The sequence below is a fragment of the Crocodylus porosus genome, unplaced genomic scaffold, assembly GCF_001723895.1.
Source record: "Crocodylus porosus isolate Cpor-Errol unplaced genomic scaffold, CroPor_comp1, whole genome shotgun sequence".
Classification (NCBI taxonomy): Eukaryota; Metazoa; Chordata; order Crocodylia; family Crocodylidae; genus Crocodylus; species Crocodylus porosus.
The window spans coordinates 13409509-13432960 of NW_017728932.1; the positions used below are offsets into that span (position 1 = coordinate 13409509).

The following is a 23452-nucleotide window of genomic DNA, read 5'->3' on the forward strand; positions in this document are numbered from 1 at the left end:
AAAGCTCAACCTACAAATCATGTTCATTAGAACTCTAGGATCCTCACAGCATTTACCAAGTGTTCTTCACTTTGTCACAACAGCCAGCTCATCAAGGATTTGTGATCTACTGACTTGACTTCAAATATCGCACTGAAGTTAACTTGACTGGCAACTCTTTTTCATATGCTAGTTTGGCTATCAGAAAGCTATGAACTCACAAAAAGGTGCGTCTGTCCTGCTGCGCTGAAAACAGCTGATCTGCTAACACTCGAGTCTAGTGTCATGAAAAGCAGAAACATGTAAGCCAACTTTTACTATGCATATTAATAAATATTCTTTATTTAAATTTTGCACATTGCGCTTTAACATATTACATCCAAAACATTTTGCAAATGGATGTCTACTTTGTAAAATCTTATATTCAGCTCATTGTCATTCTGTACAGAATTATAGGTACAACATTACTTTGCCACTAGGTTGCTTTTTTTTTTTGTAAGTCTCACAGTAAGAGAAACATTTAATGAAAAGAGATGGCTTAAATTATAAGAGGCTTGCACAGCTACTCAACTAAAGATACAAGCCTGAAGAAAGATCAAAATTAATGAAATCACCTCCACCAACCTCCCCCCAAAAAAAAGAAAGAAAAAAAAGAATCACATTGATTTAAGATAAAATTTTGCCATAAGTCACTAAATTAAGTTTTTGAAAGAGAAGGCGCAGTAGTCATCTCGAGGATTTCAATGAAAGACAGAGCTATTTTATTGTATTTAGTTCGCTCCAGCTGTTGTCAACCAACCACTACAAATGGGCCTCTTGCGATCATTTAAGCGGCAATATTTATTAAATTTCTCCTTCAGATGCTGTCGGTATTGTTCTCTATTGCTGTAAAAAGACTTGTTGTTTGCCATAAATGACTGTATTTCGTCTTGTGAGATAAAGATTTCCTCATCAGAAGTGCATTCGGATTCATCCTACAAATGAAAAGAGGTAGTTAAAAACCTGACTACTGCTCTCCCTGTATAGGACTGCATACGCTGTGCAATATTTCAAATTAGTGTCTTTGGTCCAAGGGTTTCATATATGTGACTAGTCATGTTCAAGGCATACAGCTGTTTGAACAAAAGATAACCTTCACATGATGACAGAAGACTTAACTAACTCACTTTACTTTGATTCATAATGTTATACCACCTTCAGCAGTGAACCCTGAAGCTAACTAGCTCTACCTTTTGCTAGAGTTTTCTCCCATTTTCAAGTGACAGGTGATAATACGGAGCTTTGAGAATACAGGGATGCAAAGCAAGGAAGAAAACCTGTCTGAGAAGCACGATGTGCTGGCACCCGCACTTGAGAGAATGGACAATGTACATATCTTCATTTCAACATTGTAACTATTATTCCACTGGTCACAATACTTACACATTCCTGAAAAACTGAAATTATATATACGCTTCCTTTAAGGCTGCCTTCATCATCATCTCTACACACACAAATGGCAAACAGACCACTGAAAAAGGTTTGATAAGCACCTTCTGTTATCTCTTCACTGTACTAATTCTACACACGTATATTAGATACTAAATTCCCTATTCCTAGTGCCAACCCCAACTGCTTTAGAAGGAGCATATTTTAACACGCTTAAAATTCAAATATATTACTTACAAGGAGCTCAACTAAGCTCTTGGCACCTTTTCCAGAATCAGGAGCGGATGCTGGTTCTGTAGGTTCTACAAACTGTGACACGTTTTTCCTGTGCTCAAACCAAGGCAATTGCTTCCCATTTTTTTCTGAGCTACAGCAGCTTTCAGCATGCATGTCTTTGGTCTTGTCACGATGAAATTCTGTGCGCACAGTATTTCCTGAGGACTCACGATTACCTGGATCTGTAATACAGCTTCCAAGTTTTTGAATCTAAGAGGTAAGACAATTTACAAAGAATTACTGGAAGTTTGGTTTCTTTGACCTGCAATACTGATTTGATCTCACATTGGGACACTAAGTTTGATACATTCAAGAAACAGTCTTGCGTCATTACAGTTCAACAAAGCACCACTTGGAAAGAAGATTTCAGTACCTTACTAGAATAACTGGAAATAGGAGGATTTGCTATGCTAATTGCATGTCTTCCCTCAGGTACTACTGATAAAGGGACTATAAAAATAACTGGCTTATCAGAGGTAACCCTACAAGAGTTGAAGTATATGCTAAGGGGTAAGAAGCAGGAGGAAGAAATGAGATACAAACGTCCACAAGTAGTTGACATAATCTTATCCAGGACTTAGTATGACTAACCATTTCAAACAAAGGTATGAATGAGAGAGAAGGACAGAAAGACCCACGCTACCTTGCTTACAACATTAGCTGCAAGACAAGTTGTGAGCTCTGAAGTAATTGTATTACAAAAAACACATAATTAAGTTAGCATCCTAAAAAGACACTGGTGTCCTTACGTGCTCGGTCTCGCACTTCAAAGTTTTGCTTTTCTTTTTCTTCTTTTTGTTTTTGCCCTTTGTGTTCTCTTCAGAATTAGCCCAACACTCCACACAGCTATCCCCATCTTCCTCTTTCTCATCACAGCGATGGACACACGAGTCATCACCTAAAAAAGACAGCGCATGTCTCAGAGATCCACTTGCTAGGCTTTCAACTAGGACAACGTGAACTTTAAGTTTGTGTTGACTTACCATTTTCATCATGGTTACAAATGCCTTCGGTGCAGGCTACATCTGAACCCTCCCGAGATCCCGTTTCACTGCCCTCCATGCTAGATGAATAGCCGCAATCACTACCATTACAATGTGGAGATAAACCTGGGATGAAAGGAGAGGTTACTGTAAAATCGATAGTAGCAGTTAAAAATCTTCTAGTTAGGCCTCTATAAACAAACAGCTCTTAAAAAAAAAAGTTGAAAGAATAAGATTTAAATACTTGAAAATATCTTCCCCACAGGCTTTCCAGAATGAAAGATATGAAATTTAACATACAAAACATATACCTTTCTTTATTTTAGGTGAACCCAACAGAGTGCCACTGCCAGGACAGGTGCATGAAGTGCTTTCATTGGTAACAATTACTTCTACACAACTGCTATTGTCTTCTGTGCTACCACAGGCTTTGCAACTATTTTCCATGAAGTCAGAATTCTCCTTTAAACAAAGTCAAGACACAGTCAGAAAGTATGAAAACACAAGTCAGCAAATATTAGCCTTTGTCCTACCTTCCCACTACACCTACAAAAAAATACTCCTCCCACAAAATTAGTTCTTCTTTGCATCTGTTATTTCTGCCCCTCCAAAAAGTACAAGTCTCGCTTTCTGCGCTGGAACATGCCGTACACTGGACCAGAGGATCCCACCCTAGTCCTCCCCACAACAGCTGGATCTACAACAGCATGTCTTGAAGCAACAGCAAGCCATTATTGGCAGGACTTTTATTTTAGATTACTCAACGATCACATACAGTTCAAGTGACCATACACCTGAGTGGGCTTAATCATAAACTATTCCTTTACAAGAAGGCAGACTTATTTCTAAAAGGTATCAAATTCTAGCAGTGAGACATTCCAAAAATTACCTCTAACCCATAAAAAAAGTCAGGATCTATGAAGCAATAGAGTGATGGGCAAAGCTATTCCCATATTACTGAGAACAGTTATTTAATGGCAGCAGAAAGTTAAGATACTGATCAGCAGCATTTACCTTCTCCTGATTTGTTTCTTTCTCTTCCGATGCTTGCAAAGGAGCAGGAATCTCACATACACACTTATTTTTCCGCCTGTTCTTTCTTTTTTGCCGTTTCTTCTCTTGTTTTAGTTCTCGTACCCTTTCTTCTTCTGAGAACTCTTCACAGAGTTGTTCCAGTCGACTAATACCCTGCACTTTTTCCACAGCCATCTATTTATAAAATTGAAAGTCTGTTTAGAGAAATTATCATCCCCCCCCAAAAAAAAAAAAAAAAGCTTTTCCATTTATGTAAAATAAAAAGGGAAACAAAAAGGGCATATTAACAAACTGTTTCTCCAATGTTCCTGTGATGACTGAATTCTCTCTCATCACTTTACGGAAAAATGCATCAATTCAGGTTTAGATTTAGAATTTGGGAGAAGGCAGCTCCCTGAAGACTTGTGTATTAAAATGTATTGGTATAAAAATTTAAGTTCTTTCAAGAAATGTCAATGAAAAAAAAAAAAAAAATCTTTAAGCTAAACCAGTGGTGCTCAAACTTTTTTCCCCAGTGGGCCAGATGGGCAGTGCCTGATCTGGCCCATGGTCCCAATCCAGCACCCAGGGCAGCGCAACAGCCACCATCCAGATGCACAGAGGCACACAGTCTGGCCCCAACCCAGCCCCACAGGGAAAGGGGGCTTGGCCCCAAGAGAATAAAGGAGGTATGGCCCAATCCTAACCGAGCCCTGCAGAGGGAAAAGGGAGTGTGGTCTGGCACTAACTGAGATGTGGGGAGAGGGGAAGGGCATGGCCTGGCCTGGCCCAGCTGTGGGAAGGAAGCTTGGCTGGGCTCCAATGGGCCGTGTGGATCTTGGGGTTTGGGAATCTGGCTGGGGGAAGGGTGGCCATATTAACGGCCACTGCTCTCCCACTGCCAAAATTTCCTGACTCACGGGGAGCCCTGCAGGCCAGATACGAGGACTCTGTAGGCCACATATGGTCCATAGACTGGAGGTTGAGCACCCAGGCTGAACTGTAGCACTAAAAAGCTGAAAGGCAGCAGACATAAGCAGTACCGAAACAGAATTAATCAGTATTCCTTGGTCAAAACAGCTTGTATACGATGAGTAAAAGAAAGTTTCTGGCTTTCAACATCAAGGGTAGTGGCAATTATCATTAAAAGGGTAATGGTAGCTCAAAATTGGGATATCGGACATCAGATTATTTCATAATATATGGAAAGCTAAGAACATGGACTTGCCTACATGGTTAGTTATAGTTATGTAATTCTGCATGAACGTGTTCTGTTTGTAGCAAGACTGACAGTTTCTGGTCTCCTTGGGGGCATCTACATGTGCACTTCAGTGCAGAGTTGATTGACTAGCTCCGCAGTAAAGTGTTACAGCTACATATCTGCCCTATTAGGTAAGAGTACATGAATTAACTCTGCTGCAATGCACACGCAGACAGTGACAGGGACTGGCTGGGGCATGAGGGTGCTACAGTGCAGGGTCTGCCTGCCAGCTAGCATCCCACCGTAGCATCCTACTGCCCCAGCCAGCTCCTCTGCATCACAGGGAGCCAGGGCAGAGCAGCTCCAGGCTGGCAGCCTGACCCTCCAGGTGCCCTGACAGACAGGGATGCACCACCCCGGCTCAATATGGTGCAGTCCCGGGCACATGTGTAAATGCTGCACCTGGGAGCAATAAACTCTGGTGTGAACTGCACCAGGAGTTTATTCAGGCACACAAATTGCATGAGTAGATATACTTCTTATGTTCATCTGAAAGCAGTTTAAGCTAAACTAGAAGTGTTATGCCAGCTGGTCACTGTATATTCATACCCAGCCTTATAAGTTCCCTTTATAACCTGCACTTAGAACAAACGCAGTGAAATTAAGTTTTAGGAACTTTCACTAGTTTAAACTGAAAACATACTTTAGCTTTCTCAAAAAATGTGTTACATTACAACCTGAAATCAGGATCTTCCTATTGCTTTGCTTTCTGAAACAACTCCATCAACAGGAAATTGGATATGCAGTAATAAATGAATTTATAGACATTGGTTATTTTCCTAAACTGACTTTTTATCTCTCTCTCTTGATTTATTTTAAAATAGTTTAGACATAAAGCAGTAATTAAAGAGTGGAGCTATTATGAAAGAAACCACATAATTTAAAAAGACAGAAATGATAAGGCTATTTCAATTAAACACTTGCTATTTTAATACCAAAGGCATTGAAAGACACATGAGAGCCAAGCAACTGAAAGTTAGGTCAGTTAGTAAAACTGGAGGATTTTAAAGAGAGTTTCAAACTTCTGAATACAGCTCAGTTTGAACATAAACATTCTGTCACAATGACAAATCAAAGACACATTCCCTATTTTTACTATACTTAAGGGTAAAACAAGGGAACTCCTGTTACCACATTTAACAATTGTGGTGTAGACAGGAATTCAGTCTGTCCCTCTGCCCATGTTAAAACTACGGAGAATCCATTCTACTGCAGCATTGTATCAGAACATAAGGACTGGTCTTGTTCTCTCCCACCATCCAGGAAATATTTCACATCATAATGGAAATATACATCAGTGATGAAGAATCAACATGTTTAGGAGTTATAATACTATTGTAGACAACAGGAGAAGAGTTGAGCCACTGACCTAGGAAGTCCCTCCTAACCATATATACTCTTGTATTATTATATTTATATTATATTAAAGGTTTCCTACATTAACTCCAAGTTGCTCAGTCTTTACAAGAATTGAAACTAGCCACCAATTTTTACCTCAAAACTTTTGCGCAAAGCATCAACACCAAGGTAAAAAAGCATCTGCCATGTTTGCTCTTCAGCCCGTAGCTTTTGCCAAATTCGGTGCAGTCTTTCATAAAGATGAATGCCCAGACAAGTCAAAACTTCTTCCTGGGCAATGTCTATTGTCTTAGCATGCCTTTCCCTTCGCCTAGAAGAATAAAGGTTGCACACAGTTAATACAGAAGGTTACAAATGACGTACCAATATCCAGAACACACAATATCAAGTCATGTCACACACTACTGTACATTCAAAGCAGCTGAACAGGTGAGTTTTTCAATAAGTTGAAGAAACTTTTGCATAATCCCACTATGTTTATCCAGTTTGGTACTGCTGCATGCAGATGCAAAATAGAAAGGACTACAACAAAAATCTGAAGCTGCGTCACCGCACTCATAACATGTCCGTGTATGCACAGCACCTTAAGGGCTGTATTGTGCTCTCTGTTCGGAGGCTTTTGGGGAGTTATCCCACCAGATCATGGCTGCTGGTGATGAAGGGGATTGCAGGACATGTCATACTTTTGAATGTTTAGGGGATCCAATCAAACAAGCTTCTGTCGGGGGGTTGTGTCTCTGGTTTGAGAGATGGTTTAGGAAGCAAAGGGCATATGGAGGGGTATACCAATTTATGAGTTGGTTACCTTTCAACAAAGCAACTTTATCATTATTGTAACAACCAGTAAGAGTAAGTATTGTAACACGCTTGTTTCTCTCCCCAGTCAAAAGCTTTATGGAAGAGGTCCAAATAGTTCAAGTTCTGAACTATACTGCTATTAGAACATTTTAGGATAACAACATCCAAAATCCAATTATAGAACGACAGCAGTTAAGTTCATATTTGAAATCTGGATTTTTATTTTTTTTTAAACATATAAAATGTTCAGTATGACTTGGGACTCCCTTTCTATTTCGCACACCTCTATCACCTTAATGGCGAAAGCAAGGCAGCCCTAATGAATGAACAAATGAATTGCAAGGCATTTAACAGTTTCTTCCAGTCTTGTTTGTAAGTTGAGAAGTGCTTAAGTCATGAGGCCATAATGAAATGTTCATTGTTTTGAAGCATTACCCAGAAGATATACTTCAAATACAAATGTTTACATACAGAAGTCTATTATGCAGCAAGAAGGCAAAAAATACCACATTGCAATATACATTCAACGATAAAAATAAAGAAGCAAAGCGCTAGATAGCCCACTCTAGCAAATTACATACTCATACCCTCCTGCGAACTCTGGTTCAGCTCGACCCAATAGATGTGCAATGAAATCCGTCTCGCAGCATACATGTATGTGACGTTCATGTGGACAGCAACGCAAACCCTCATAAAGTGCAGCACAATAGCCCTTTTCTTTGCTGCAATCTAGCTCACCAATAAGAATATTGTATGCCCGAAGTACTTTATTTTTGCAGTCAGTGCAAAACCTGTATTTATAAAAAAAAAAAAAAAAGAAAAAAAAAGGGATGAGCGGAGAATTCTTATTGAAATAGAAATTTGGGGCACAGTTTAATCCAGTTTACAGCACACTCATGTAGTGATAGAACACTGCACGTTCCAGTTATTCAACAAGTACACCGTAAGATTTAAACCATTTCCAAAGATTGAACAATCAAATATTTACTTGGATAACATTCAAAGTTATTAATATATTATTAGGATGAATTCTAAAGTTCTGAATAAGAAACCTCATGCTTCAGGCACGAATCAAGCTTTAACAGGTAAGGTTGGGAAGAAACTTCCCCAAAGACAGGATATTCCACAGCCATCCAACATGGGAATTTTTGAAGAGGTCAAGTCAGCTTGACAATTCCTATACCTTTACAAAATATTAGTTTAAGTTACTAAGAACTGACTAACCTAGAATATACTGAAGTGAATGACCAGCTATAACAAACTGAATACTTATTTTACATCTGTTGTATAAGACGTGCATTTCTATTAAACCTCCTGTGAGTAGGTTAGAATTTACCATGCTGCATAATTTGATATTCAAGGAGGTTCTAATTATTCAAGAGAGTTTGCTACAATTGTTCAAAGCATGTATGGTCCTAATCTGTGTTCTTGTTTCAGATTTTAAATTCTGAAGAGTCAGAAAGGGGGGTGAACATAAGTCAATCATATGTCCAGTGGATGATGAATAAAAAAAAGAGAAAGAAAAGGCCCATTCACATCCTATTTAAACAATGGTAATAAGTATTAATCCATGTTCAAGTGTCACATTAGGTATGTTGCCAACAAAACAATTTTTAATATAGTAAATATTAAATATTTGTAGATATTAAAGACTCAATTTCTTTTATAACGTAAGTGTTTAATTAATCAATTATTTTTCTTCTTCCTGTAATTTAGATTGATGCATTTGGACTGCTGGAATAATTTTTCAACTCCTCTACATTTGCAGTTGCATTTTAGTGGGCATTCAAAATTGTCACACTGGGCACTTCCAGATGAGTGCACATCCAGACGAGGCACACTGCTGCTACTTGCCCCTGGGGAATGCCCATGCCACGCACACTCTGGCATGTGGCAGGTTACCCCGGATAGGGTAGGGCAAGCCAGGATCTCCTGAGGTCAAACCCCACCCTCACTGCAAGGTAGCAGTGCAAGAAACGCATGCGTAAGTGGCGTGTGGCGCCACAGATGGATCCGCAGCACCACATGCCGCACATCTGTGCTTGCACTCAGTGGCCACATCCAGACAAGCGCCCTATCTTTTTTCTAGACAAAAGATCATGGTTCTAGAGGACGGTTAATCACACACTCATAAAAACCTAATTTTGAAAACCACTGATGTGCGACTGCAACCCTAACACTACTCTTACTTCTATCATTATAGGTCTCCTTTTAAAATCATGTGTTTCACTATAATCATGAGAGCAAACAGGAATCCCAGTTAGAAGCCCTTTTTACATTTTGGAAGTAATATAGTACTCAAGTTCATTTAACTCTTCCCGTATATATCCTGTTGGTGAAGACAGTTTTGATTTATTTTTTTTTAAATTGAGGGCAAATTTCACTATTATGGCTCCCTCAATACATTAGATCAGTTGTGCAATTACCTTGTTAATTACGCTATGAATTTAGACTGGCTACAAGTGCAAATGAACTATCCTGCCTTACAAAGGTCCAACCAGCTATAAATTTACTGCTTGAAAAAGTGTAATAACTTTATAGCTGGTTTCTACCCAGCCTTAATTTGCATGTGTGGGCAGTCTGCAGGGTGACTGCAGTTGCTGTCATCTCCCAGGCGCTGGGGAGCACACCACGCACCAAGGTCTGGTAGACTCTCAGCTGCACTCCACACCCCTGGCAAATAGGAGACTGCAGCAGCACCCCATGGCTATGGGGGTTGGTAGTTCCACATCTTACTGGGCTCTTGGTCCCAACTGCAAGTGGCATCCACAGCTGGGAGTCCCCTCAAAGCCGTGGCAGCCTGCTTCTTGCTAATGCAGGCAGAGCCAAAGATCAAGTATTAAATCCAATTGTGCCTTTACCTGCATAGGTAGATGGGGGCCTATGTCATTTTTAGAAATGCACTGCTATAAAATTTAGCTTGGTATACAGAACTATTAGTTTATAGTTTCATTAAAAATTAAATTCTATTCAATAGAACTGTATTTTTGGTTCCAGAGATAACACAAACAGTTTTCAAATCTGTGCAGACTCAACTGTTACAGAACGCCACAGAAGTGTGCTACGCAAAACATAAAACTGAGAACTTTATAGAGTTCTTTCCAGTTTACCCTTAACAGACTGAAATCCTTCAGATGTTGTGAGCTTTACATACTCTGCTTCGCAAGAGAACTAGGTTTGCGCTGTACATAGTCGAGAATGCTGTTATTTTTTAACATACCTATGTTTTCGTAGATACGTTTCTAATGTTTCTAAAAGACAACTAGAATCAATTAAAACGACTTCATCCCTGCATTCCTGGGACATGAGTTCCCACACATCCATCCAACAACCCCTAAAAGAGAAAGAAGTGTATATTAGGTCTTTTATTTTTAACAGTGAAACAAAAAAGCAAAGCTGTAGTGTTATTTTTCTTTAGTTGTTTTACCTGGCTGCTCCCTGGAAAGGTCCATAGTGGAATGTGATCTTACACTTGCTCTCCTTCCTGCTGTCTTCACTACTTTTCTTATCTGCACCTAATTTCTCTGTACTGAGTGTGCTACTGCTCCCTTCACTGCAGCATATTATTAAAAGAGATTTATAGCTACGCAATGTATACAATAAACTAAACATTCTCCTGCAACTTACTTTATCAAAACACTACCAAGTTCACTAATTTTGTTTGAATGCTACAAACGCCAAAATACAAAAAGATAACTCTAAAACTTCCACAAGATCTGATGGATTTTGTCCTTTGCAGTCACAAAACTAGAATCATTATGACATCAAGTGAAAAATTAAGACTAAAGAACAAACGTGATTTTTTTTCCATTATTAAAATAGCTTTGGTAGGAAATATCTAAAATATCCACACAAAAAACCCTATAGGGAATACAACTTAAATGATTTTTAACTTTATCGTCTCAAACAATCACATTTGCCAAAATGGTTCTTTGCTGTACAATTTCACAAGCTTTTTAAAACATCAATTGGCATTTTTATCAGGGCTTTTCTATACACCAAGTTTTTCCAAGATGGCTAGTTTTTCAGGCTGTTTCTATTTAAGCTCTCAAATGAACATTTATAGACAATGCTAAATTGGAAAAAGCACTCTCATTCCAGAATAAGTTTGTCCATGCAGAGGGGAGAGAGCACCAAAATAATCCAAGATAGCTACTCTGGTGAAGTAGAGACAGGCCCTCAAGACTAACAACCATATTAGTTATTTTTCAACCCCCCAAAAGAAGGGTGTCATTATAGGCTCAAGACTTTGTCAGTCGAAAGACACACACATACCGACTACCTGTTATTACAGAACACAAGAAAACAGATACCAAGTTTATGTTGTACATGTAATATGCATGAGGAATAGCAGTGATTATTTAAAAGCCAAAGCTTCTTGCAAATGAGAACGAAATTTCCCTATTCACAAAGTTTTGCTTCACCCCTTTCTGACTAGTCCAATATATTCTCTTCCATTCAAACAAGCAAGTTTAACTGTATCAATCTGAATATTAATGCCACCCAATTGCTTCTGTGGTTCAAGCCCTGCGTATAAGAGTAAACTGAGCATAGGACAGAGTTGGATGCTTCAATTTAGATACTATGTATATTTTCTACACATGCAATATTAACCTGCAAGTTTTTAGAGTGCTAGAGAGATTCACTTCAACCGATCTACTCCGATGTGTAACAAAAATGGGTGTACCAAATTTCTCTTCTAATTACTGTAAACAAATTATACTATTCAGGCCCTGAACTGAGTGCCATTATCTGCAATTGCAAAGACAGCCTAAACACCTGCTATGCATTTTATCTGGCCTTTTGGTGAATGGACATAAACAAGAAAAATATTGATTTTGTGGAGAAAAATGCATCCTATAATATGAAACCTATGATCGGGCTCTAACAGGCTGATTACCATGCAAGAGGCAGAACACAAGTAAAACAGGCAAAGATCCAATATATTTCAACCAAGGATAGTCTACTGACATTTCAGGTTTTGTCTATAAAACCAGTATAAAGAACAGGCAAGTTATAGTTTGGTTTGCATGAGATGTTTTAAAAAATACAAGATAATCACCAGCCTGAAGAAACTGCAATCTAAACAGGTAAGGCAATGGCTATGGGAAAGATTCAACTTCAAAGTAGAGCAGTGGTAATCTGCAATTGTCACGCAACTTCCATGATTGTTTTTAGTTTGTTGTTTATTCTGGTTTTAATTATTTTGGACTAAAACTAGCCATACAGAGTTCCAATATCTAGCAAACATCCCTGTGTGAAAAGGATTAACTATTTAATTTCACACTAGTAGCTTTGGTCGTCTTAACAAAAAAGCATCAACACAGGTAAGAACATTGACAAGGATCACAGGGACTAAATTAGGCCTAAGTGGGAGCATCTACATGTGCAATTTGCACAACTCAATAAATTCTGGTGTAGTTCATGCTAGAGTCCGCTGCTCCTGAGCACTGCATCTGCACGTGCATCCAGAACCGCAGCAGTCTGAGCTGGGGCAGAGCAGCCATGGGCTGACACGAGGCCGTGGCGGGGGTCAGCCCCAGGTTCCGGGTGGCAGCATCAAGGCTGGCTGGGGCACGAGGGTGCTACAGTGCAGGGCTAGGTGGCAGGCAGCCCCCACACTGGAGCACCCTTGTGCCCCACCCTGGTTAGAGTCTACATGTATTTCCTCTGCTGCAGGACAGTACTGTCCTCTGCTGTAGGATAGTACCCTATGGCAGAGTTAGTTAATTTACTGCTCCCTAATATGGGTGCATGTGTAGATGGTGTCGCTTTACTACAGAGCTAATTAGTCTACTCTGCAGCACAGCGCATGTGTAAATCCATGCACTGCTTTATTACAGAAAATCTCTTTCAAGTCACAGTAAAAACAGCTAAGAGAATGGAGGCACTGTGACAGTTTAATGAGCACCCTATTTAAATCTGAAATCAGAGTGGTTATAGCAGAAGCACAACAGGAATACAGAATTTGGCACCCCAAATCTTGGAAGATATTGGGGGGAAAGCACAAGGGGAGGGAGGGAAGACTAACTGGAACAATTCCTGCTCTGCATGTTCCTATTCCCAAGTCTTGAAAATTTCATCCTGCATGACAAGAAACCTCACTCAAAAATATATCAAACCTCACTGAACTGAACTGTCTATTGCTTTAAACAAGCACTAGATTCACGAAGAAACTTCTCAACAGCACAAGAGTAGCTGACAACAGTTGTAAGACAGTTAATACTGTAAAGCAAGTTAGCTATTTACACATATACGCTATTTAGTTAACTCTTGACATGCAGTAGTGCTGGGAGGCCCAAAAGGTTGGTCCCATTTTAAAAGTGTTATACAACAGCTCTGACTCCAAAAGGTGTCAGAAACGTAAAACGATAAATCCACCTTAACAGGTCAGAGGTCACAATTTTGACAAAATTGTCCAACAAGACACAACCTCATGAGATGGACAAAGCCAGAAGTGAAAAGAATGTCAGAACAACTTTTCTGTCAAAGATTTTAAAAATAAACAATCAAACTCACACACCTCTTACCATGCCCCATTATGATGCAGCTTTTCAAGTAACCACGTGCAAGTTTTAAGATGTACATGCACTAGTTGGCTTTTCCTACAAATGCTCGCCAAATCTTTAAAATCAAATTTATTTGGTTTCAAATGAATACTCAGCCAAAGTAACACTGCAATTACTTCAACCTCAATGCAAACCAAAATAAACAAATATACCAGTAACAACACAAAACGGCAAGAAGTTTTGCTGTTTGAACCTTTTGCCATGTTCTTAAAAAAACAAAACAAACAAACAAAAAATATTCATGATTACTGGTTATCTAATTACATTTAAGAATACTTGGATTAAAACATCTGCTACTAAAATCCATCCATTCTGGTCAGCTAAACAATAAAAAACCCAAGTTATACTCATGCTTTTAAAAGCTGGCCCTCTGAACATGATTATATATAATATAATATATATCATCCAAGGTTTCTCAGAAAACTTAAGCTTTTTCAGATCATGTTTTTCTGAAGACATTTCTACTACCAATTTTAAAAGTAAGCTCACAGCTATGACATCAGTTGTGAAAAATGGTCTTCAAAAAAGAGTTTTAAAATATTACTCGCCAAAGATTTCTAGGCCAATAATAATGCATACACCATTTAATACAGCATAGTGTTCCTTTCCATCTCTATACCTTTAACATGCAGAGAAGCAGTGTATTGAAAATACAATTTCTCTTCATACTAGCAAATTGTCTTTTCATACTTATAAGGCCATTCCCTGAATATTTTTAAATGTCAATGTACACAGGACAACTTTTACTGACATCGTACCCTTGTTCGTGTAACTTACCCCAAAGGTTTTGGCTTGTGCGTGTCTAGGGAGTGCAATTGACATCTCTTGTTCTTCTTGCTTTTGGGAATTGCATCTATCATGTCATTCAATTTGGACCTATGTAATTAAAAAAAAAAAAAATCATAAACTGCCTTTAATATTAAATTTACATTTTTCCAAGAACACTCACAAGATTACTCAAATGGACAGATAACGTTTCAACTATTACCAAAGAAACAAATATTTTGCACAGATTCACAAACTCCAAGCTCTTCTTCCTGCCTCTATTTTTGCTTTTGACTATACAAAGTCTCTTTTCAATAGCTCAGGTGAATTAAAAAAAACAAACAATGAACCTTTCTAAAAAGCAAAGCAAGTCAGTCTCAGTCTCATGTGCCAGAGTAGCCGCTAGCTTTTAAGGGTAGCAGACACAGAAGGCACGTCCCCATGAACAAACATTTCCCCAGGGACAACTAGCAGCAGCACATATTTGCTCCTGCACATGCACTCTGGGGTGTGGCAGATTGCCCCAGGTGAGATGGGGGAGGCTGGGGCCAGCACCTGGGGTCCTCCTGTGGCTGCTATGGTGGTGATCCGGCCATGCAGAGCCTGGCTGGCAGCTGGAGCATGGCTCAAGCCAACCAGGTTATGGGCAGTGCGCATTGTAGCCACATGCCCCACCAAGTTTTTTTGTTTGGTTGGTTTTTGTTTGTTTGTTGTTTTTGCTGCTGCTGTGGTTTTTTGGGTTTGTTGTTTGTTTGGTTTTTGTTTTTTTAACACCAGGATCTCCTAGTGTTAAAAACAAACGAACAAACAAACAAGCAAACAAACAACAACTGCTGCACTGCAAACTAGGAATACAGCAAACAAGGGAATGTGCTCTTTGCAGCACGGCAAATGGGTTTGCAGCATGGCAAACTACATGTGCGTGCTTGTGGGGATGCACTCAAGAGGGTTTAAATCCGCACCCTCTCCAATACTAAAGGGCACTGGTCTACCCAATTTACTGTACTGCAAGAGCAAGACACAGAAATCTTCTTCTATTAATGCTTACAATCTGGAGGGGTAAAAACTCTTCCTCTAAACATGCCTGCTAAAACTATACATATACTTACTTAGCACCAAACAGCTAAAAACCTAAATATTAATCCTCAGTCTCCTTCAACTGGAAAGAACAAATGCAACTGGCCATGAAAGAGTAATTAGATCACACAGTTTTTAATTTAGCCCTACTCAAAAAAAACAAAACCAAAAAAACCCAAAACCAATCAACTAAGTAGTATCTGATCAAAGTGCCAATAACACTTCAGTATTTACACCAAGAAAGCTAGGCAGAGAGGTTAGTTTTCTTCTTTCAGGAGTGGGGCAAGGAAAGAACAACCTGAGCAACTGTGTTTTCATATGCCAATCAGGAGTTACTTACCCATGCACATAAAATAAAGTGTAAAGCTTCTTTGCATCCGTCATGCAGCTTCGAGTTACAGAAAGGACGCCCTTTGGGCCAACAGTTAGAGGCTCAAGAGCTGGATTTCCAGACTCAACAAGCTGGGAAAACAGACGTTCCACACTACGACGACAGCCGACACATGGGACAAGCTGCGAAAGTGCACTCAGGACTTCACGCGATGTCACCATCATGGCAATATTTAGATCTTGCTGTTTAAGCATACTATGTCGCTGAGAGAGAGAGAGAGAGAGAGAGAGAGAACGCCGTTAAAAATCTCTAAAGGGTTGATTTTTAAACATAGGTTTTCACGTTTTCAGCATTTTACTATCTACTAAAGGTATTTTGTAAGGATCTGCAGCGTTTAAGCTTTCGGGTCATTAGTTCACTACTGATGAGATAATTATTTGGGACAAAAACCCATACAAGCCTGGAACCAACACAGGAAGAAAAGTATTCCTGCTACTATCATAGGAGGAACTTCTGTTACCATCAGCACTATTTTGAGCCTTAGAGTGCAGCCTCACAAAAAGAAAGCAATTCTTATTCTCCTGTCCTTTCCCTATTCCACTTTATCAGAAATACTGTTATTCCACGATGACAACTCTGAAGTGCCTTTACTACCAAAGAGACACAGGCTCCTCCATTCGAGCACAAGGACAGGACAGGAACAGCCGGGACTGGCAAGGTCTCTCAGTGCAGGACTATTACCAACTCTCTCTGATAAGTCATAATTTACTGCATTTATACAAGTCTTAACACACCAGGCAAACAGTCAGTGACCCTGCATAACCAGGACAGGGAGAGTGAAAACAACTTAAAAATATGGTGTCAAAGCACAAATTGAATTAAAGAAAAGACACTATTTTAATTTTTCGGTTTTAACAGTCATGTATTACTTCCTTAAAACGATGCTTAAAATACCGGAGATAATTAAAATACTGACTTAAATTGACTTCTTTTACTGCATCAGGGATAATCTGACAATGATGGCACGTTGCAACAACCCTTCACTTCCCAACAGTTGACTAACAGCACTAAAAACTAGCAGCTGCTTCTGCTGGATTTCTCTCCCATTATCCTGCAGAGAAATGCTTTACATGCAGCATCTGTATCTGAAACGCAGCAGTTAATATACTACATTACAGAAATGCAAGAAGCTACACACTCTGCCCAATGCCGACAGCTCTAGCCTAAAGGAGATAAAAGAAAATGGGCACAACAGAAACAGACGACTTTGCTAGCATAGAGAGTTTTGTGGGAACCACAAATCTGTCTTTTAGTATCCCACTAGCAACCAAGGTATAAATGAATGCTGTCACCCCCGTTTTGGGAGTACGTCGGAGGAATCTGATGTTCCACAGTGACAAATTTCTATTTTAGTAAATACAGTACAGCATTCCCAAACCCAAATAATGGATCAAAATATAACTAGAAATTCTGGTTTCTGTACGAAGTTCATTTACATTGGCATTGACCAACGGATTCCAATTTGCTGGAAATTTTCAGTTTTAAATACCATAGTACTACATCCTGATAAAGATCATAATGTACAGGAACACCAACTGCAAGGGAATGGAATAAAATGCATCTTTTGGCGCTGGTGCATAAGAGGCATTTCACTACGTATTTAATGTAACAGCGAACATTTACACAGTGGCAAGTAAAACTTTGAAAAAAGTCAGTCAAGTAATCACAGACTGTGAAGTCTGACGCATAGATTTTTTTTAATTGGCAGGCAATTAAAATCTTCATGGTTTACCTGAATGAACTGCTTTAATTGCGCACTATTATTCTGATGTCCATCAAGGTTTAGCACGTTATCAGGAAATTCCATCACCATCTAAACAAGAGAAAAAATTATTTTTCAAAAAATATGTAGCCAAACAAACAAATGCAGAATTTATTATTCTTCCTTTGAAAAGATACAGGTACAGATGTCTAGTAAATCCACTTTAATTCTTCCAGTACTGTAAAGTGAGAAGAAAGTACTCCATTTAGTGGTATTAAAAATTGTCAAAGCTTTCACCCCGTCTTCATGTTCTAGACATGCTTTTAACCTGGCAATTCCTAAAGGGCCATTTTAGATGAACAAAAAAATTGCTAGCTGAGACAGCAATATTTTATATTACTAATACGATGTTCAATATTTGAAGCACTACTTTAAATTGAAAAGAAGTTATATTATTTCAGGCATTAGGATACAAGTTGATCCAACAGCTTAACTACAACTATAAAGTTACAGAAGAGCAGTCACACATATATGACAGTTTAATGACTTCTGAGTCTACTGCTCATTAAGAATATATTATAGTAACAAGATACTCCAAGGTAGACATGATTTTGTATGACTATAGCTGCAGTTCTCAAGTAATTCCTAGCTCTGTTGGCTTACGCTTTTACTACGTGATTATTGATGCAACATTTCATATTTTTGCCCTCCATAGTGAAACTTAAATAAGTGACAAGATTAGGAAAAAGTAAGGTACTTACTTAGGCTGCAATTTGTTAATAGATAACCACATAATTTTAGGATTTCAAAATGAGAAGCACTACATTTTTTTGGAAGCCAAAATGCCAGTAAAAGGTACTCTTATTTGCAAAGTGCAAGTTCCCTCATACTTTAGAGCCAATTATTAGGGTATCACATCATGGAGTTTGTGTAGGCAGCCGCTCTGTGCTAGTCTGGCACAATAAATAAACTATTAATTTTCACCAGATGTACCCAAGACAAAACAAGTATTCCTTCCTACATTCCTCTTCCACTAGTGTTCAAATTGCTAGGACCATCTTTGCCCCCAGACATGAGAACTGGACTCCCTCATGGCTACACTTAAGGTAAGTCTCTCTTTACAGCTCCTCCACTATTTATGGTAATCAGCATGGATAAAGGAAGATGCAGAGGGAACCGAGCTAAAAATCTTTTACAGGGTATCCACATTTTATGTACCTTTAATTTACTTACATAACTAGCTGAGCAAATCACTACCAGAACTCATTTGCTCCGTCCTAGTACTTGAGTACTGCAATTTCATTTATCGACCCTGCTCCATACCAACCCAGCTAGGCCTTTTAATAGGTAAAGCCCTGATCCTGAAACTGACTTCACATGTATGAATGAACAAGTATGACCAGAGTCCCACTGAGGTCAGTGAGGATCAGCTTATTTAAATCTCTCTACAGAATCAGGTCAGTTCAAATTTGGCTAAAAACTGGTTTTCACTGTACATGGGCTTTTACAAAAGGGCCAAATCCGAGAAAAATGTTCAGTTCAAAGTTTCCCTTGGATAACTGGCAAGTATCTTTCTGTTCTGACTTCAAACTGCACCATATGAAGAGAGTGACTGGATGCAAAAGTCTTAATTGATTTACACTGTCCAAGTGGAGAAATGCAGAGTAAGCCAGTGTAAATAAAACATATTTTTAAAACTAAGTTTTAGTCACCTAAGGGGTGAAGAAAATATGCTGCAACAAACTGCTATTGTTAAATCTCCTTTCAATAAGATTGCCAGCTAAGTTGGCACCATGACGACTGTTTTTAATATTAAGTAGTTTGCTTCCATTTTCCTCCTCCTCACCACTTCTTTTGCACCCTTTCTTCAACTGGCTGGGGAGGAGAGAAGCAATCTCCTGAGACTCTTATTCCACTCCCTACTTCCCTCATAATCACCAAAACAAACTCCAGAGAGAGATGATGCATTTTCCTTCAGCCAGTCAATACGGCTCCTTCAGCTGGCCAGAGGTCACTTCGGAAGGATAAACTCTGCTCTCCAAGCCTAGAAAGTAAGGAAATGAACTTTGTCCCAATCCTATATGTGCTAGCACTGGAACACTAATGGAGTTTTCTGTTCCTTGTAGATGCGTTTTCTCTCTATTTATAGTTTATGCTTTTTTGGCTCCTTCCTTATCCACTTCTCTTGGCTTCTCCTTCTAGGACCCATAACACATTATAAATTTTTTGTTGGTGCAGGATTATGTGCAAAAAACATTCAGTGTGTGCTTGTGTCGTGTCTGTCCAACAGGGCAACACTGCTGAAGCCTCTAAGTGCTACTAAAATAAAAAAAAAAGCCACCATTCCCTATGCCTTCTGCAAGTCATTGCCACGTGGAGCGTAGGATCATGCTGCCCGTGTCGGTTTCAGGATACTCCTGGGGAATGCTAATCTCGTCCATGGTGATCTGGTGCTCCTGCTGGGCATGGGCTATATGCAAGAGTGACAGCAAGATAATCCACCACTAGCAAAAGAAGGAATAGTACTTAATCACCCTCCTTTCATATTCCCAACCCTTTATTGAAGGACGCCTTCCAGCGTTTCTGTACAGTAGAGTGAAACTCTTCAGGATCAAGTCAATTCAGGCTGCTGTCAGGTGAAGTTCTATGAACAGGAATAATGGTTAGCACTCACCCCCTGAAGTAAGTGAAAATATAAGTAACCTAGACCCAGAGGTCACATAGGCTGCTTCCTGTTATTTTCAGAAACCTAAAAGGTTAAATATTTTAATGTTCAGCAGTTTCTATCGGAAGGGTTAAAATAAGAACATGTAAAGCCAGTGTATTTTTTTCCCTTTAAAAAGGAGCGACATGTTATTCTAGCTATGCAATTTTTTACACCTTTTTATTCCAAAAAAATGCAACAAGTTTCAGAGAATTCCATTTCAGACACACACATACCAATTTGGGGCCACCAACTCCTTCCTTCTAGATTAAATAATTTACACACCAGCCTTATTATACCAGTCAATAAGCACCTGGAACATTCTTATTTTGTCTCTTTAAAATAAAAAAAAAGTTAGCATTACCCCCAAGCTTGGCAGACTACAGAACTGTCAAGACTTTAGGATTTTAAGAATTATAGATAAATCTGGGAGGAGGGCAAAAAGCCCAGAGTCCATTCAACTCCTATCTCTGTAGCTCTGTTAAAGGAAAGCTTCCACTGTACCTAGAAACAAGCATCTTATAATTCAATAGTGGGAAGAGCATGAGAACCTGACCCAGAGCAATCCTCTTTATGTGGAGAATGACTTGCACTTATACAAACATTTTTCAGCCAAAGGGATCAAAAGCAACTTACACCTATACACAGGAACCTGTTTACTCATAACTGTAGCCCATCTTTAGCATAAAAGTACATCGACACTTTAACATCACAAACACCCAGACATGTAGGACAAGACTCAGGCCAACTAAAAATTAGGAGGAATTTTAGAATTGTAGAATTTTAAGCCACCCATACTGCAGATTAGCTAGAACAGTAAGACTCCTGCACATGCAAGAGAGGCTTGCATTTGTACGTGCACATAATATGACCATGCTAGTCTTCTGCTGACACACTGCCAATAAATATTTTTTCTTTGCACAGACCTTAAAATAATACAATGAGAAAACAATGCACCTGAAATGTCATCAGCAATCTCTACATGCTACTGGGTTTTAAGTTAACTAACCGTTCACGGGGGGGGGGGGGAAAATCAGGCCATCCTTAAACATCTCAATGCAAACTTGTACTGTGCATGCAATAAAAGTAGTAGGATAAAGAAAAAGAAAATGGTAGACACATAAATTGATTATGCGACTCTCCCCTTTGCAATACTGTATGGAGTTCTGGTCCCTGTACTAAAAAGAGAGAGGACAGGTAGCAAAAATGATTGGAAGCAAGAAGAGACTGGAAAGAATGAAATATTTGTTTCCTTGACATATCTGAGAATTAAACAAAATAAAGAATAGCCAAAAATCCATAAAAATCAGTGTCTTGTCCACCCTCTCATAATAAGAAATGGTGGAAACAGAGAGAAAGACAGAGTGTGGAAAGATTATTACTGGAAACAGAGAGAAATGTAAAGTGGATAAATTTTTACATAATGCATAACTAACAGCACTAGGTGTCACAAGGCCAATAGCTTAACACACACAATATATTCAGGCATTTATACAGATTGTGAAAATATCTTATTCTACTGGATAGAGAAATAAATACATTAGGAATAAACCATATTATGTTTTACAGCTACAGACAAACCCCAAGGGGCAAAAATTAGGAAAAACAGACGCGGCTCCACCCAGGCCCGTGCCCTAGGCTTTAAATCCTTCATGATTTTCTACCATGGGACTCCTTGCACCTTCCTCCAAAGCATCCCTTACAAAATATGAGAAAAAGACCTAGATGACACAGTCCCCAGATCCAGGTATGTATTTGGCAGCCGTGTTGGTCTGACACTAAAAGAAATGCAAAACTCTTGGTCCACAGATGATACCTTTTATTAGACCAAGAAATTGCAAAAAAGAAATACCTTTTTCTGCAAGCTGTTGAGTGCGCACACCTTTCTTCAGGCTCAGGGATTACATTTGTGTCTCTCAAACAACACACAAAAAAAATCCAACCAATATCCATTTTGCCACTTCAAGCGGCATGAAAATTGCACACTTTACACTAGTGGCACAGCGCACTGAAGGGACAAGGCAGCCAAATGGCCAAGAGTGTTTTGGTGAAGAATTTACCTTTCGTCACCATGTCTTTAACCCACCTGGTCCGAAATCCAATCCAACCAATATCTCTCTCAATTATTTTAGAACGAACATTTAAGGATATATTCATTTATAAAGTAGGTTCTAAAATAACTGAGAGAGGTGTGGTCAGGCTGGGTTCGTTACTTTATTTTAATGATATACTCATTTATAATGTATGTTCTAAAATAAAAACAGTGAACCCAGCCCAATCACTGGCTCCCACAATTATTTTAAAACATATGCTATGAACGAATATATTGTCAAATTAAAGTAGTGAACCCAACCTGACCAGAATCTCTCTCGACTCTTTGAGAATGCCTGTTATAAGTGAACGTATCGTTAAATTAATAAACCCAACCTGACCAGAACATCCCTTGATTATTTTAGAATGTACATAATGAATGAATACTTCGTTAAATTAGTGAACCCAACCTGACCACCACCTCCCTCAATTTGTTGAGAACGCAGATTATAAATGAACACATCATTCAATGAAAGGTATCCAGGTTGTAGCCATACTGGTCTAGAGGAAAAAGGCTCGCAGTTGAGACAACACCTTGCATCAGACCAACAAGATTTTTTTGCAAAAAACCTCTTTAGTTAAAGATTTTTTAAAGTTCTTTTTTGCAAAAAAAAACCTCTGTAGTTGAACATTTTTTCCTATTCTTTTTGCAAACTCTTTAAAGATTTAAAAATTCTTTTTGCAAAAAAACTCTTTATTTTTTAAGTTCTTTTTGCAAGAAACCTAATTAAAGACTTTGTTTTTAAATTGTTTTTGCAAAAAACCTGGGTTGGTCTAATCAACACCATCTCTAGAATTAGGGTGGGGGGGGGATTGGCAAAATCCATGTCAGTTGAATAAAAGCGATCCTCTGTAGTACTGTCATTAAATTAAAGTCATTTCCACCGGGACAGATTGCACCCCCCTCGCCCGTAACAGGGAGCCCAGGGCTGCTCGTTGAAAACAGGGCCCCAAAACAGAGCTGGTCTGCGGGCGGAGAAGGAGGAAGTCCCTGACTTTTTTTGGGGGGGGGGGAAGCAACCAGGTCAGAGCTCGTCTCCTTGCAGAGCAGGTCC

The 23452-nt window shown here is 39.0% G+C and overlaps 1 protein-coding gene across 1 annotated transcript; it reads right to left on the bottom strand.

Annotated features, from left to right (window-relative positions):
- Positions 1–371: 371 nt before the first annotated feature.
- On the bottom strand, positions 372–17713 carry GGNBP2 (gametogenetin binding protein 2). Its single transcript, XM_019545647.1, has 12 exons — positions 17633–17713; positions 15850–16103; positions 14445–14543; positions 10319–10432; positions 7680–7889; positions 6436–6610; positions 3681–3875; positions 2978–3128; positions 2667–2792; positions 2433–2581; positions 1645–1893; positions 372–953 (listed from the first exon to the last, which is right to left on the bottom strand). The coding sequence occupies exons 1-12, from the start codon at positions 17711–17713 to the stop codon at positions 750–752; spliced, it is 2007 nt and encodes a 668-aa protein (XP_019401192.1). The 3' UTR covers positions 372–749.
- Between the last annotated feature and the right edge of the window lie 5739 nt (positions 17714–23452).